Below are 12,341 nucleotides of genomic sequence, written 5' to 3' on the forward strand. Positions count from 1 at the left end.
AGTTCTCTGGTTGATGCATGGCACTGCCCAGTCCTCTCATGTCCCTGCTGGGGCTGTAGCTGTCACCTGTGGGTCCTTCCTTTGGCACATGAGGGTGGAGCTCAGTGCTCTGTATTGCTCTGTGTGTCACCAGAGTGGAAACACAGAGACTTGAAAGAAGGAAAAGCCTTGTCCCAGCCCCAGGTGGAAAACACAGAAACTTTAAAGAAGGAAAAGCCTTATCCCAGCCCTGGATGGATCCCAAAGCACAGCCCAAGGGATCTGCAGGCTCAGGTGTGCTGGAGTGAGCTGGATTAAGGGGTCAGGTCTGGGGTCAGGGCAGGGGGTGGTGCTGTCACCATGTCCCATGGGCCCAGCAGGAATTTGCACTTTGAGTCTTGTCCAGATTTAGATGTTCCCCCTGTGCCTCTCTATGTGCTGGAGCTGTTCCAGATCTCTCACACATCATTGGAGCTCTGCTGGTTGGGAGCAAATTGTGGATGTGGCCTCTGAGGGCTTTCCTGTGCCTCCTGCATGGTCACAGGAGTGACAATAACCCACCAGTTTAACCCAGTTCAGTGCTGAAGCCTTCCTAATGCAGAATTTGGAGCATGTGCAGCAATTTCAGCCCTTTTGGAAGGGAGAAGTGCTCTGTCCACCTGCCAGCCAACTCCTCCAGAGGTCTGGGCAGGCAGAGGGTGTGGAAGGGAGAGGCTGCTGCTGCTCCAGCTTTTCTCCTCTGAGTTCTCAGCAGCCAGAGCCTGTGGCATTGGTGGTGATTGTGTTGGGAGTGTTTAATTCATTATCCAGTGACCTTTCTAATGAATATTAGATTGGCCCAAAAATCCAAATACAAAATGTCAGGAAGGAAACATTTGCATCCAATTTTAATCTTATCCTAAGAGTTTGAAGAGACATTTGATGTGCAGTGAGAAGAGAGGAGCAGAGCAGAAGTTCTTCCCATCTTCCACACTACCTTGCTCAGGAAAGACCAGGAGAGGTGTGTTCCTGTTAAACTCTTCCTGCTTGACCCTGCTTGAGCTAAAATCTCACACAGCCTGTGGTGAGGAGGTGCAGCAGAAGCAGAACCCCTTGAAGCAGCCTTGAGCTGTGGCTGTGGTTCTGACCTCCTTACATCAAACCCTCAAAAATTTGGGGTTGCATGCATGGAATTGATACTGCATTCATCTGCTTTTGAAAGGAAGTGGATAAGTTCAGTGTGGTGAGTTTTGTGATGTTGCTTTTAATTCTAGATTTTCATCTGAGTTGGGGCTTCCTCTTTAGTTCTGTTGAATCCCAAAGTGATTCATCTGGCAAGCAGAAATGTTTCTGGTAGTTTTGTGGTGTTGTTCAGCAAGAAGCTCACACTGCAGGACTTCACCCTGTGATGGTTCCTCCATCCTGACCACCCACTGGGGGATGCAATCCTGTGGTGAGAGTGCTGAATGTCTCTGGGTGGTACCTGCAGCAGCCTAAAATCTACACTTGGTGGTAAAAATCTGCTGCTGTGGTGACCCATGGCTCATTCCCAGGAAAATTCCAGAGAGGGAGGAGTTTTGTACCCCCTGGAGCAGCTGCCTTGTGGTGTGACACTGAGAAAAGCTGAGCCCTTGGGTAGGGAAGCACAGAGCCCATGCCCTGGGTGATGTGGCTGCCACCAGCTGTGTGAAACATCTGCATCTCTCACTGAACATCTGCATCTCTCACTGAACATCTGCATCTCTCACTGAACATCTGCATCTCTCACTGAATTTGGGCTGAGTGCAGCACCAGGCAAGGACAGTGCTGTCACCTCTGACCATGCCACTCCTGCCTCAGAGATACTCCTGAGGAATTCAGCAGAGTCATCCTTCAGCTCATCTCTTTCCTTGATGTTTTTCCTCATATTCCCTCACAAATAACTTGTGTTATATTTGGAAATGATGTTTCAGCTTGCTAACAGCCAGTGAATATCAAAAAGCAGGAGAGGGGATTGCCATTTGACAGGGATTTTTATTAATTTGGAAAGTATGGCTTAGGGAACCACTTTTCCATAGAGATATGGGATAGTTGTGCTCTGACAAGTGAGAAAATGGTGATTGTAGCCTGTTTTATTTTTGAGGGAATGTCTGGAGTTTATAATCCAGGATTTTGTGTCTCCTGGAGAAATGAAAGTGGCAAAAGATCACTTAAAAGCATTGCCTGACCTTGGTGTGAAGTCCTGTGCTGAATGAGCCCAAGGATTGGGAATAAATTAGGAGTTACATAAGTCAGGAGGGGAATGAGAGGGCTGAGGGAACTCTGAATTCAGCCACACTCTAATGATTTCTCTTGGAATGAGTATTTCCCATGAAGTTAAAGTAGTATTATGAAAAGCCAGGAGACTGACGTGCAGAAGTGGGATCATTTGAATGGTACATTTGAAAATATTTTTATAAGCTCTTTGCCTTTTCCCTGTCAACTTTTTTTTGACAAGTCTTGTTTGAAAAAATAATTGTGCTGAAAACTTAGGGATTTTATTTTTCCTTTTGGATTTGTGTGTTTAGTATGAAGTAATAGTTCTCTGCAAGACTGGAATGAGTTTAATCTCATTTAATTAGACCAGGGGAAGCTGAGTAGGTTGTGCTGCTGTTTCCTGGGTCATAGCAGGACCTGGGGAGGTTTGGAGAGGGCAGGAGGAAGGCTTGATGTTTACTGGCCATATGGAGGGGGCTCTGAGCAAGGATTGACCAGCTCTGGTCACAGGTCCAGCTCATCCTTAGCCAGTCTGGGTAACAGCTGAGTTCAACCCAGATTTGCTTCTCTATTGTAAACATTCTTGCCTGATTGCAGCCTTGACCCTTTAAAAGCAGCCCCACCTGATATCAGTATAGAAGCAGTTACAAATTCCCCTACACCACAAACTGTGTCCTGTATGATTAATTTGAAATGTTTTAAGGCATTGATTTACTGTGTATTCCCACAGTGTTCCCAAGACCAAGATTCTCCTGATCTTTTGTGATATCTCTGAGAGGTGAATCCCAGTGTAGTGCTTTGCTATGGCAACAGGAATCACAGGATTTGTCATGGCAGAGCTGCTCCCCAGTCACAGCTCAGGTAATGTGGGGGGCTCAGTGCAGCTCTGGAATTCCTGAGGCAGCTCATTCAGTGCTTGGTTATTGTCTGAAAATGCTCAGAGTGAAACCAAAAGGAGTCTCAAGGTGGGTGGCTGCTGGTCTGTGCTGGGGTTTGGATTCTCTCCAGTACTCAGGAAATAGAAGCAGGAGGTTCTGTTTAGGGCAGGGATGTCCCTTTTGGGGCAGGAACTTTCCCTGTAGCCTTTGGTCCTGAAGAAATACCTTCTGTCCCCTGCTTCCTCTGCCTGTTTAGCAATAACTTCCTTCATGTTTGCTTGTGTTTTTAGCCAAGTTTTGGCATCATTTCAGTGGAACTGTTCTGGAAGAGCTGCTTCCATCTCCCTGGGGAGCAGCTCTGCTGATGTAACTGTGAGGAGAGGGCAGGGCTGTGCCTGTGTCTCTCTTGGCAGTGCCATGCAGGGCTGGGAACCCTTCCTGCATCCTGGTTCCCTTCCACTCAGGCTGAAACAATAAACCTGCACAGACTGGCAGGGCAGTGCTGTTCCTGCCCCACACTGATTGTGTAAATCATCTGGTGATACAGGCAGCAGCAGTTAATAGAAAGTTCTTACTCTTTCATTCTTTCAGCTAGGTAGCAAAGTCAGGTATAACAAATTTGTTAGCAAATGCTAAAATCCAATTCTTCCATCAAGCTGAATTTTTTGTTGCGTGGTTTTCAATTAAAAGAAAAAGCACAAGTGGATTTGTGCTCTGACTTGCAAATTCTGTGAGGATAAATATAGTCAGCACTCCCCCCCTCAGCATCACTGTGGTGCAGTTCTTTGGCACATTCCTCCCCAAATCTGTTCAGAAAAGGGAAAACATTCCCTCTTGCTCCAAGGGCTGAGCAGGGTGGAAGAGCAGGAGTGTCTGACAAGTGCTGGAAGCTGCTCAGAGCTGCAGGTGATGCTCAGGCAGGAAATGTCCTCTCCTGGCAGCCCCTGGGGCTGAGATGGAGCCAGATCTGAGTCCCCATTCCAGGGCACTGCCAGGTGGCTGCAGGCACTGCCTTTGCTGGATGTTCTCAGGCTGTGGGGAGCAATAAACAGAGCTCTGACCACTCAAGCAACTGAGATCAGTCACAAATGTGATCTCTTGGCAGCTGCAGCTTGGAGAAATGAGCTCAGGGTTTGAATTCCAAGGTTTTGAATGCTGGTGCTGTCACCTGCTTGCCAAATGGCCCCAGCTCAGATATTCATGTGCTTTCCATTTGTTGGCTGCTCTGATCTCGTGGAGCAGAGGGTGGATGGGTGTCAGGCCTGTGAACATGGAACAATGAGCATCTGAGGGGCTGAGGAGTGTCACATTTCTTTCTGGGTTTTGGAGCTTTGTAATAAATACAGGAAAACACAGGAGAGGGGGATAAAAATTCTTAACAGTGCCTTTATTCATTAGGTATGGGTTGGTTTGGCAGTCTTACCAAGAAATAGCTGTGATCACTCTTATCTTCTTGTATCTTCACTTGTCCTCACAGGAACCTCAATCCTGGCATGGAGGAGCATTTCAATGCTTGTGTTTGCAGCACACATCACAGCAGTGATTTTTAGAGTGATGTTTTCATGTGAGCTTAGCTTGAGAAACCTGGCCTGCTGTGGTTGCTGTCATCATCCCCATCTTCACTGCTGTGTTAAACCCAGCAGACCACAGACCAAGGGGGAAGTTTGCTCAGTGCCTCAGTGTCCTTTGGGGGAAGCAGTTGCCCCCTTGTTTGCTTTTGGAGGTGTAAGATCCTTCCCTTGATTACAGGTGGTGAGTTTGTGTTGCTTGAGTGGGTGTGGCCAGTGAGATCTGCAGTCCTTGTGCTTTCAGTGTTTGTTGTGACAGACTGCCCTGGCCTGGCTGGGCACGAGGCCTTCTGGCCCTTGGTGCTGGTGCAGTGGAAGAGCAGATTTATTAAACTGGGAGAGGCAGTGGCCCTGCACAGCCTGCCTCACTCCTCAGTGCAGCCCTGAATCACAGCAGCCCCTTCAGCCCTGTGCACTTACCAAGAAGAACACAGACAGCAGCTCTTACCTTGAATTCCTGTCCTCAGTCAAACCAGGAATTGTGGTTTTGCTCCAGCTCCTCCTTTGTTGCTCATTAATCCATTGCCCAGCATTTGGGGTAGGGATGTTTTTTGACCCAGACTCCACTACATTCCTTCCCCTGCAAAAGGAGCTCTGGTGCCTCAGTGCCAAACCTCAGCTTGGCTTTCTGCAAGTGGCATCCTTGGTTTGTGTTCTGCAAAGTTTTGAGCTCCCACTGGAAGTTTTCCAGTGATTGGGATGTTTACAACTTGACTTTCTCTTGTCATTTCTCCCCTGCTTAGTAAGGATTAAATTGACAGGGCAGTTTCTGTGTTCTTGGAAAAAACTCCCTCCTCTCTGGAACTTTGTTTGCTACCAAGGATGAGGGACCTTTGTTTAAATCTCTTGATTGTTTTGACCCCTTCCAGAAATCTGACATAAACAGGATGAGCTCACAGATCTAATTCCCAAAGGGGACTGGGATTAAAGCTTGCCCTTGTTTGTTCATTTGCTTCTTGCAGCAATTGGAATGAGTTTGATAATGTGGTGTCACTTTTAGCCAGTGAGGAGCACCCCAGGCTTGTGCATCAGTGAAAATGAGTGGATTTTCTCCTTTCTCCCTTTACTGAATGAGGAGTCTGAATTTTCAACAGGACAGCACTTGTTTTCTCACAGACTCTTAGGGAGCCCAGTGCTGCCAAGGCCACCACGAACCCCTGTCCCCAGGTGCCAGATCTACCCAGCTTTTAAATCCCTCCAGGATGGGGACTCCTGGGTTCTGCCTAGGCTGGACAACCCCTCCCATGAAGAAATTTCCCCAATATCCAACCTAAACCTTCCCTGGCACAGTTTGAGGCTGTTCCCTCTTGTCCTGTCCCTTGTTCCTGGAAGCAGAGCCAGCCCCCCATGCTGTAACAGAGTGTTGAGTGTTGCAAAATTCTCATCTTCAAAAATGCAACTCATTCATGAGCACAGAGACTCCTCCCTGTCTCCCTGTTCCCAGACAGTGCAGCTGAAGGTGAGCCCTGGCCCTGTGGCTCCATTCCAGGTGTTGGTTGTTCACTCCAGGCACCTGTTTCCCTTGCAGAGCCTGCAGTGGGGTTTGTGCTGAGTGAACAAACCAGCCCTTACCCAGCCTGTGCTGTGCTCATGAACCTGCCCTGCACTCAGAGTCCCTTTGCAGGAGCAGCTGAAAGCCCCTGGAAGGTTGTGTCTCACTGTGGGTTTCAGTTAAAGATGACAAATAAGGAGAAATCTTCCATGTCCAACAAGATCAGATGCTGTTGTCTGTGTCCTCTGGAGATGCTGAGTTTATGAAATTCTCCTTCAGTGACAAGTGTGATATCAATCACTCCTCTAGGATTTGTTTGTACCTGGGGGGAATTTCTATGAGGATGTCAACAAAACAAACAGGATTACAGTTCTTGTGTTCCATCTGTGCTGCATAAGGGACACAGTGGAAAGAGATTTGATTGAATTATGTTCACATAGAATTCTTGAGGTACTTTTTTTCCATTTTGTTATATCTAAATGCCCCTTTATTGGAGAAATTTATCTGTTGGGATAGGACAAGAAGTAGATGTTGTAAATTAAATAAAGGATCAATTTGCATTGGATATTAGGAGGAAACTCTTCCCTGTGAGGGTGGGCAGGCCCTGGCACAGGGTGCCCAGAGCAGCTGTGATTGCCCCTGGATCCCTGGCACTGTCCCCAAGGCCAGGCTGGGCGTTGCAGCAGCCTGGGATAGTGGAAGGTGCCCCTGTTCCATGGAGGAACTGGTTTTTAAGTTCCCTCCCAGACCATTCTGGAATTCTGTTGCCATGATGCTGTTCTTGGAGGGAGGAGTTCCTCTGAATCTGCAAATCTGTTGAAAACTGTTTTCTGCTTTGACTTGTTAAAAACAGGATCAAACATGGGCTGGTGTTGACAACGCTGGCATTGCCAGGCAGGCTCAGATGGCAGCTCCAGCTGGGATATTCCCATTCCAGAGGGCAGAGCAGCATCCTTGCCACATCCAGAGGCAGAGCATGGCCCTGAACCCACAGCCCTCCACATGCAGCATGACCTGTGTCTGATACCAAAGCCTTAGGATGAATTTTCCTAAGATTTATTCATTTGTAGCACCAGGGGGGAAGTATTTGCTCATATCCAGCAGCTTTATGCAGTTAAACAGAAGGGAATGGGGAGAAGCCTGCCTGGCCACGTGCTCCCTGCCATGCAGGGCTCTGGGAAGGGAAGGGAAGGGAAGGCTCTCAGGGTTTGTTTGGGTCTGAGCAGTTCTTCACAAACTGGGAGAAAGGTTTTCCCATTTCTTGGGGAGAGGAAAGCAAAACAGGTACAGCAGGTCAGTTTGGGAATCTCATTTCATTTCTGAGTGCAGGGAATCATTACTAACCTAATTTCCTTTGAGATTGGGTTTTCTAAGGTGTGACTCTTGTGTGAGCTGTTTATTTTTTTCCATCCTGCTGGAGATTGCTGCTTTGTCCTCTCCATGAGGTTTTCCCTGTGTGTGGAAGTGTTTTATGCAATAACCCTCTCTGCTTTGGGGTCTGCAGTGCCTGGTCTGTGAAGGAGTTTGTGACCTGCCTCAAAAAGAAAATAAATGTCACAAGGTGCAGGGGGCTGGGCCAGGGACACAGCAGGATTTGCCCTGGGATGTGGAACTGCTTGCAGCCCTGCTGTGTGGCAGGAAGTTTAGGAATTCTGGACCTTGGAAGCTCACCTTCCTTTCAAAGGCTGCTGGGACAGGAAGGGCTCAGCAGGGACCCCAAACCTGGGAGGCTCCCAAGCTCCAAGTCATGTTCACCTGCTGGGAAAGATCCTGTTGTCATGGCCAGCAGTAGGACAAACATTCCTTGAGGAAGTTCCTTCAAAAGAGAAGCCATGAGCTGGGCTTGGAGAGTCCCATTTCCCCCTTTGGCTGCTCCCCATGTCCCACCTGCAGCCAGGGACGAGGGGTGGCCCTGGGCCTGTCCCTGTCCCTTCACCATTGTGGCTTTCCTTGGACATGGAGTGAGGTCCTGCTGCCCCAGCTGGCTCCAGGGGATCCATGTGGGGTTGGCACTGCTGCCACAGCTGTGCTACATGCCTGGATGTGCCACTTGTCACCTGGATGTCACCCGTGAGGTTCCCTTCATAACGAAACGATGGTTCAGTTTAAAACAGAGGCATCGCTTTCTGCATGGAATATTCTTCTCTTCCCTGAAAGCAGAGTCCCTTTTGGCCCAGAATATTTGTTATTCCTTAAGATCCTGATTTGTTTCCTTTTTAAATTGCCTGCTTCCATGTGCCTCAGATCCTCCTTGGAGCAGGGCCATCACCAGGAGCCCTCCCAGCACCCAGCAGGAGTCAGAGCTGCTCCAGTGGCTCCTGGTTCTGCAGGGCAGAGCACGGTCATGGGGTGGAGGGGTGAGCAAGAAGCCTCCTGTTATTATTTTTTAACCCATCCTCCCTGCCCAATGGCCTATTTTCTGCCCCTAATGGTTTCTGCCTAACAAATGGTGTTTCTTTTTTACAGCGTTATGATCCTGGACTTGTTGTGGTGATGGTAAACTTAGCAGTGGTAATTTTTTATTTTCAGACTGAATTACTCCTTTGTCATCAGTGCACCAATGTTAGGCTTACTTTCTCTGTTGTAGCCATCATCCTTCTGCTTGGTCTTTCATTTTCCTTTTCCTTTCCTTTCTTTATGCACACTTGTCTGATCCTTGTTCATTAAAGGGTATTGCTAAGAAGGGATGTTTCTGTTTGTGTTAGAACTGCCAAAATCAGTTTAAACATAAATTTTTAATACTGTCCAAACTTGATTTTTTTTCCCCCAACACGATGGGCACTAGCACTTGCTACTGCAATTTCCAAATAGATTTTGAATTAAAAAAAAAAAAAAAACAATCCAAAAAACTTTGACTGCCTTAGAAGGCAAAAGTACTGATGCATTGTTTGTGTACAGGGGTTTACCAGGCCAATGAGGCTGCATGGAAAGATCTCAATTACTGGAGAAACAAAACAAAAATGAACCAAAAATACCCAAAAACAAAAAAGAAAAAACTTGAAAAAAAAATTTGAACAATAAATTGTTGGCACTTGGTGCCAGCCATTCCATTTGGGTTCACCACTTACCAGTAAATCCCTGGCTGAGACGTTATGAAAGTGATATTGCACCTAGGAAGTCATTTTTATAACCTGTCTTTAATTTGGTCCTTTTGCTAAAAATTGCAGTCACTGCTTACTGTATTATACCATTGGGCATAAGAGAAACCTTGTCAAAGATGAGCCTTAAATATCCAAAGGAAAGCTCAGTCCAAACCATTTCAGATCAATGTGATCACTAATTTTGGACCTGATGGATGCCTGCCTATCAAATTCTTGGGCATATCAACAAAATTATAAAGTAATTAATTAAATTTATTTCTGAATAAAACCACATGTCTCTACTTTAAGGTTCAAAAGCCCCTCCAGGGCTGTGTTTTTTGGCAGGAATTATAACTGATGCTGGCAAAGAGTTCACAACTATCCAGGTTTTCTGAGGCAGTTTTAAAGACTTTAACCTTTTGTGGAATATTTTGGCATGACTCCAACGTGTCAATCTTTTAGCCCAAAGGTATAATACCTGTGTATGTGTGTATAACAAAAGAGTTGTTTACACCAAACAAGAGCAATAATAAGGGAAGTAAACATTCTGTTTTTTCACTCAAGGTTTGCACTGGAAAAGGTAAGTACTTTGTCAGTGGGTTACATCACAACCACCAGTGCCAGTTGTGATGTAAAAAATCAAAATAATAATAATTTTTAAAAACAACAAAAAAAAAAAGCTGTGGTAGTAAAGTGCTTGTCTGCCCCATTTTGCTTTGTTTGGCTGGTTATGAGTGGATTAAAGATATGTTTTTTTTAAAAAAATAAATCTCCAGCATAGTTTGATTAGTTCAAAGTCAATTTTCTTCGCAACCAGTCCTTTTCACAGCTTACAGGTGACACAGCAGGGCCAGAGCAGTGCTCCAGGGCTGGGGGAGCAGGGACCCACCCCTGGCCAGGCTGGCTGGTTGGGATGGGGGAAGTTTGGCTTCTCCTCAGCATTCCTTACTCCTGGGGAGGGCAAAAGCTGGTGGGAGAGAGGCTTCCACATCTCTTACAGGGAAGTTCTAATCGATTATTCATGAGCTGCAGCAGTGAAATGTGATTAGCAGCTTCTTCACTCTTATGGCAAGATGAGGAGCCTGATGTGGAAGCCTTAAGGAGAAAGCTCAAGTGTTGTTATCAGCCCTGCCCTAGGGCTGGTCATGGGGGAACATTAACCATGAGAAGCTTTTACATGAGCAGTTAATGTTCACAAAAATGCATTTGTCATCCTGAGTGCCGTGGGAGCTGGGCTCAGGGTTGGCTGTAAGCTGTGAGAATGGCTCGTGTTTGGTTCACTGTAGCTTTCTGGTCTCTGCACTCCAAGGCAAGATCTCTAACCACCCAAACCCAATGTGTACAGTGAGCTGTGGTGCTGGGCTGCTGCTGACCCCTCTCTGTGTGTTCCTCTTCCAGGGAGGACAGATCCCATCCCTATCGTTGTCAAGTATGATGTCATGGGCATGGGCCGGATGGAGATGGAGGTGAGCTCCCCTCACCCCTGCAGGGCTCCTGGGCAGTTGTGATGGTGTTCACAGGGGTCTGAGGGTGAGGGGAGAGATGAGGATCTGACTCCATGTTTCAGAAGGCTTGATTTAATATTTTATTATATATATTATATTAAAACTATACTAAAAGAATAGAAGAAGAGGTTTCATCCAAAGGCTAGCTGAGCTAAGAATAGAATAGGAAAGAATGATAACAAAAGCTTGTGTCTCAGACAGAGAGTCCGAGCCAGCTGACTGTGATTGGCCATTAATTAGAAACAACCACATGAGGCCAATCCCAGATGCACCTGTTGCATTCCACAGCAGCAGATAACCATTGTTTACATTTTGTTCCTGAGGCCTCTCAGCTTCTCAGGAGGAAAAAAAATCCTAAGGAAAGGATTTTTCATGAAAAGATGTCTGTGACAAGAGGGAAAGGCATTTACAGCGAGAGTTTGTGCAAAGAACAACTTGCTCTCGAATCAGTGCAGTAAGAAAACACTTGTCTGCAAAATACACCCTTGTCTGCAAAATGCATCCTCTGTTTATCCCTTTGAGCCTCTGTTCTGGGGTCTGGATGCTCCCCAAAATCCCTGGGCTCAGAGATTTCCCCTCCCCAAAGCTATCGTGGGCCTGCCAGAGCTGTCTACATTAGGGGGATGTAAAACCCCTGTTGTACACTTGGGGTGACAAAGCAGGGAAAGCAAAGTACAACTTGCATAGATTCTGTTTCAGCTGAGGTTGTTCAGTTGTGTTTTCTGGTAGATTTGATTGCAATGTATTTATGGCCCAAATTTCATCTTTATTTTGTTTCCCACAGCTGGACTACGCCGAGGATGCCACGGAGCGGAGGCGAGTGCTGGAGGTGGAGAAGGAGGACACTGAGGAGCTGAGGCAGAAGTACAAGGTACAGAGAGAGGGACATCAACATCAGAGTCCTGGGCTGCTTGGGAAAAGATCTCTTCTGATGGGGCTGAGTTCTCCTCATCCTGCTGCAGTGATGGTGGTAGGAATTCACTGCTGTGGGTTTGGTCACTGTGGAGGTGATTTATATTTTAACACATTGGTTTTTCACTTCCTGGCATCAACCTTCCTGTTTGCTTGGCTGCTGAAGAGCCCCAGGATGGCAGCAGGGCTTTCTCCACGTGCTTTGCTCCTGTTCTGGAAGGAGCAGTCCTGGGGTGAGCAGGACATTTCCCTCCCCACAGATTTTTCCAGTGAGCCTGCCATGTCAGGACAAAGCCTGCAGGTGGTAGAGGGGCAGTTCCAGCTGGAGGAGGAGCTCTTGTGTTGTACTGAGTGAGGAGGAGTGAGCAGTTCATTGTGATGTTATTGCATAAATCCTGCTTGCTTTGAAAGGTAGGACATGGCTCCAGCTTGGAGAAATCAATGGGCTGGAGCTCTTTGGAAGAATTGTTCAGGCAGCATTAAAAAAAAGATAAATTCTGTATTTCTATGTGATTTACAAAACCTGTGGGGTTATTTTGTTAGCCAGGGGCTGATAAAAATGAGCTGTGGTGTTGGGGTTGAGCGTGACATGCAGGAGCATTTTTGGATTAGCTGTAACCAGGTTCTCTGTGGAGACATGGGCTCTGCTCATCCTTTAATCCACTCTTCTGCTTCCCAGCCCTGCAGTCCAGCAGCTCTCAGGAAAGCCTGCT

At 46.9% G+C, this 12,341-nt stretch overlaps 1 protein-coding gene across 4 annotated transcripts in view; it reads left to right on the plus strand.

Annotated features, from left to right (window-relative positions):
- GPATCH8 (G-patch domain containing 8) overlaps window positions 1-12,341 on the plus strand; it is a 57,557-nt gene that overhangs the window by 25,856 nt on the left and 19,360 nt on the right. For 3 of the 4 annotated variants that reach the window (XM_058041637.1, XM_058041639.1, XM_058041638.1), the window contains 2 exons: window positions 10,610-10,677; window positions 11,501-11,587. In XM_058041637.1, the coding sequence (XP_057897620.1) occupies window positions 10,610-10,677; window positions 11,501-11,587 (155 nt within the window). Of the gene's footprint in view, window positions 1-8,597; window positions 8,643-10,609; window positions 10,678-11,500; window positions 11,588-12,341 lie in introns of all 4 variants that reach the window. The other variant, XM_058041640.1, reaches the window with a different exon arrangement.

This window comes from Melospiza georgiana, chromosome 28 (assembly GCF_028018845.1).
Source record: "Melospiza georgiana isolate bMelGeo1 chromosome 28, bMelGeo1.pri, whole genome shotgun sequence".
Classification (NCBI taxonomy): domain Eukaryota; kingdom Metazoa; phylum Chordata; class Aves; order Passeriformes; family Passerellidae; genus Melospiza; species Melospiza georgiana.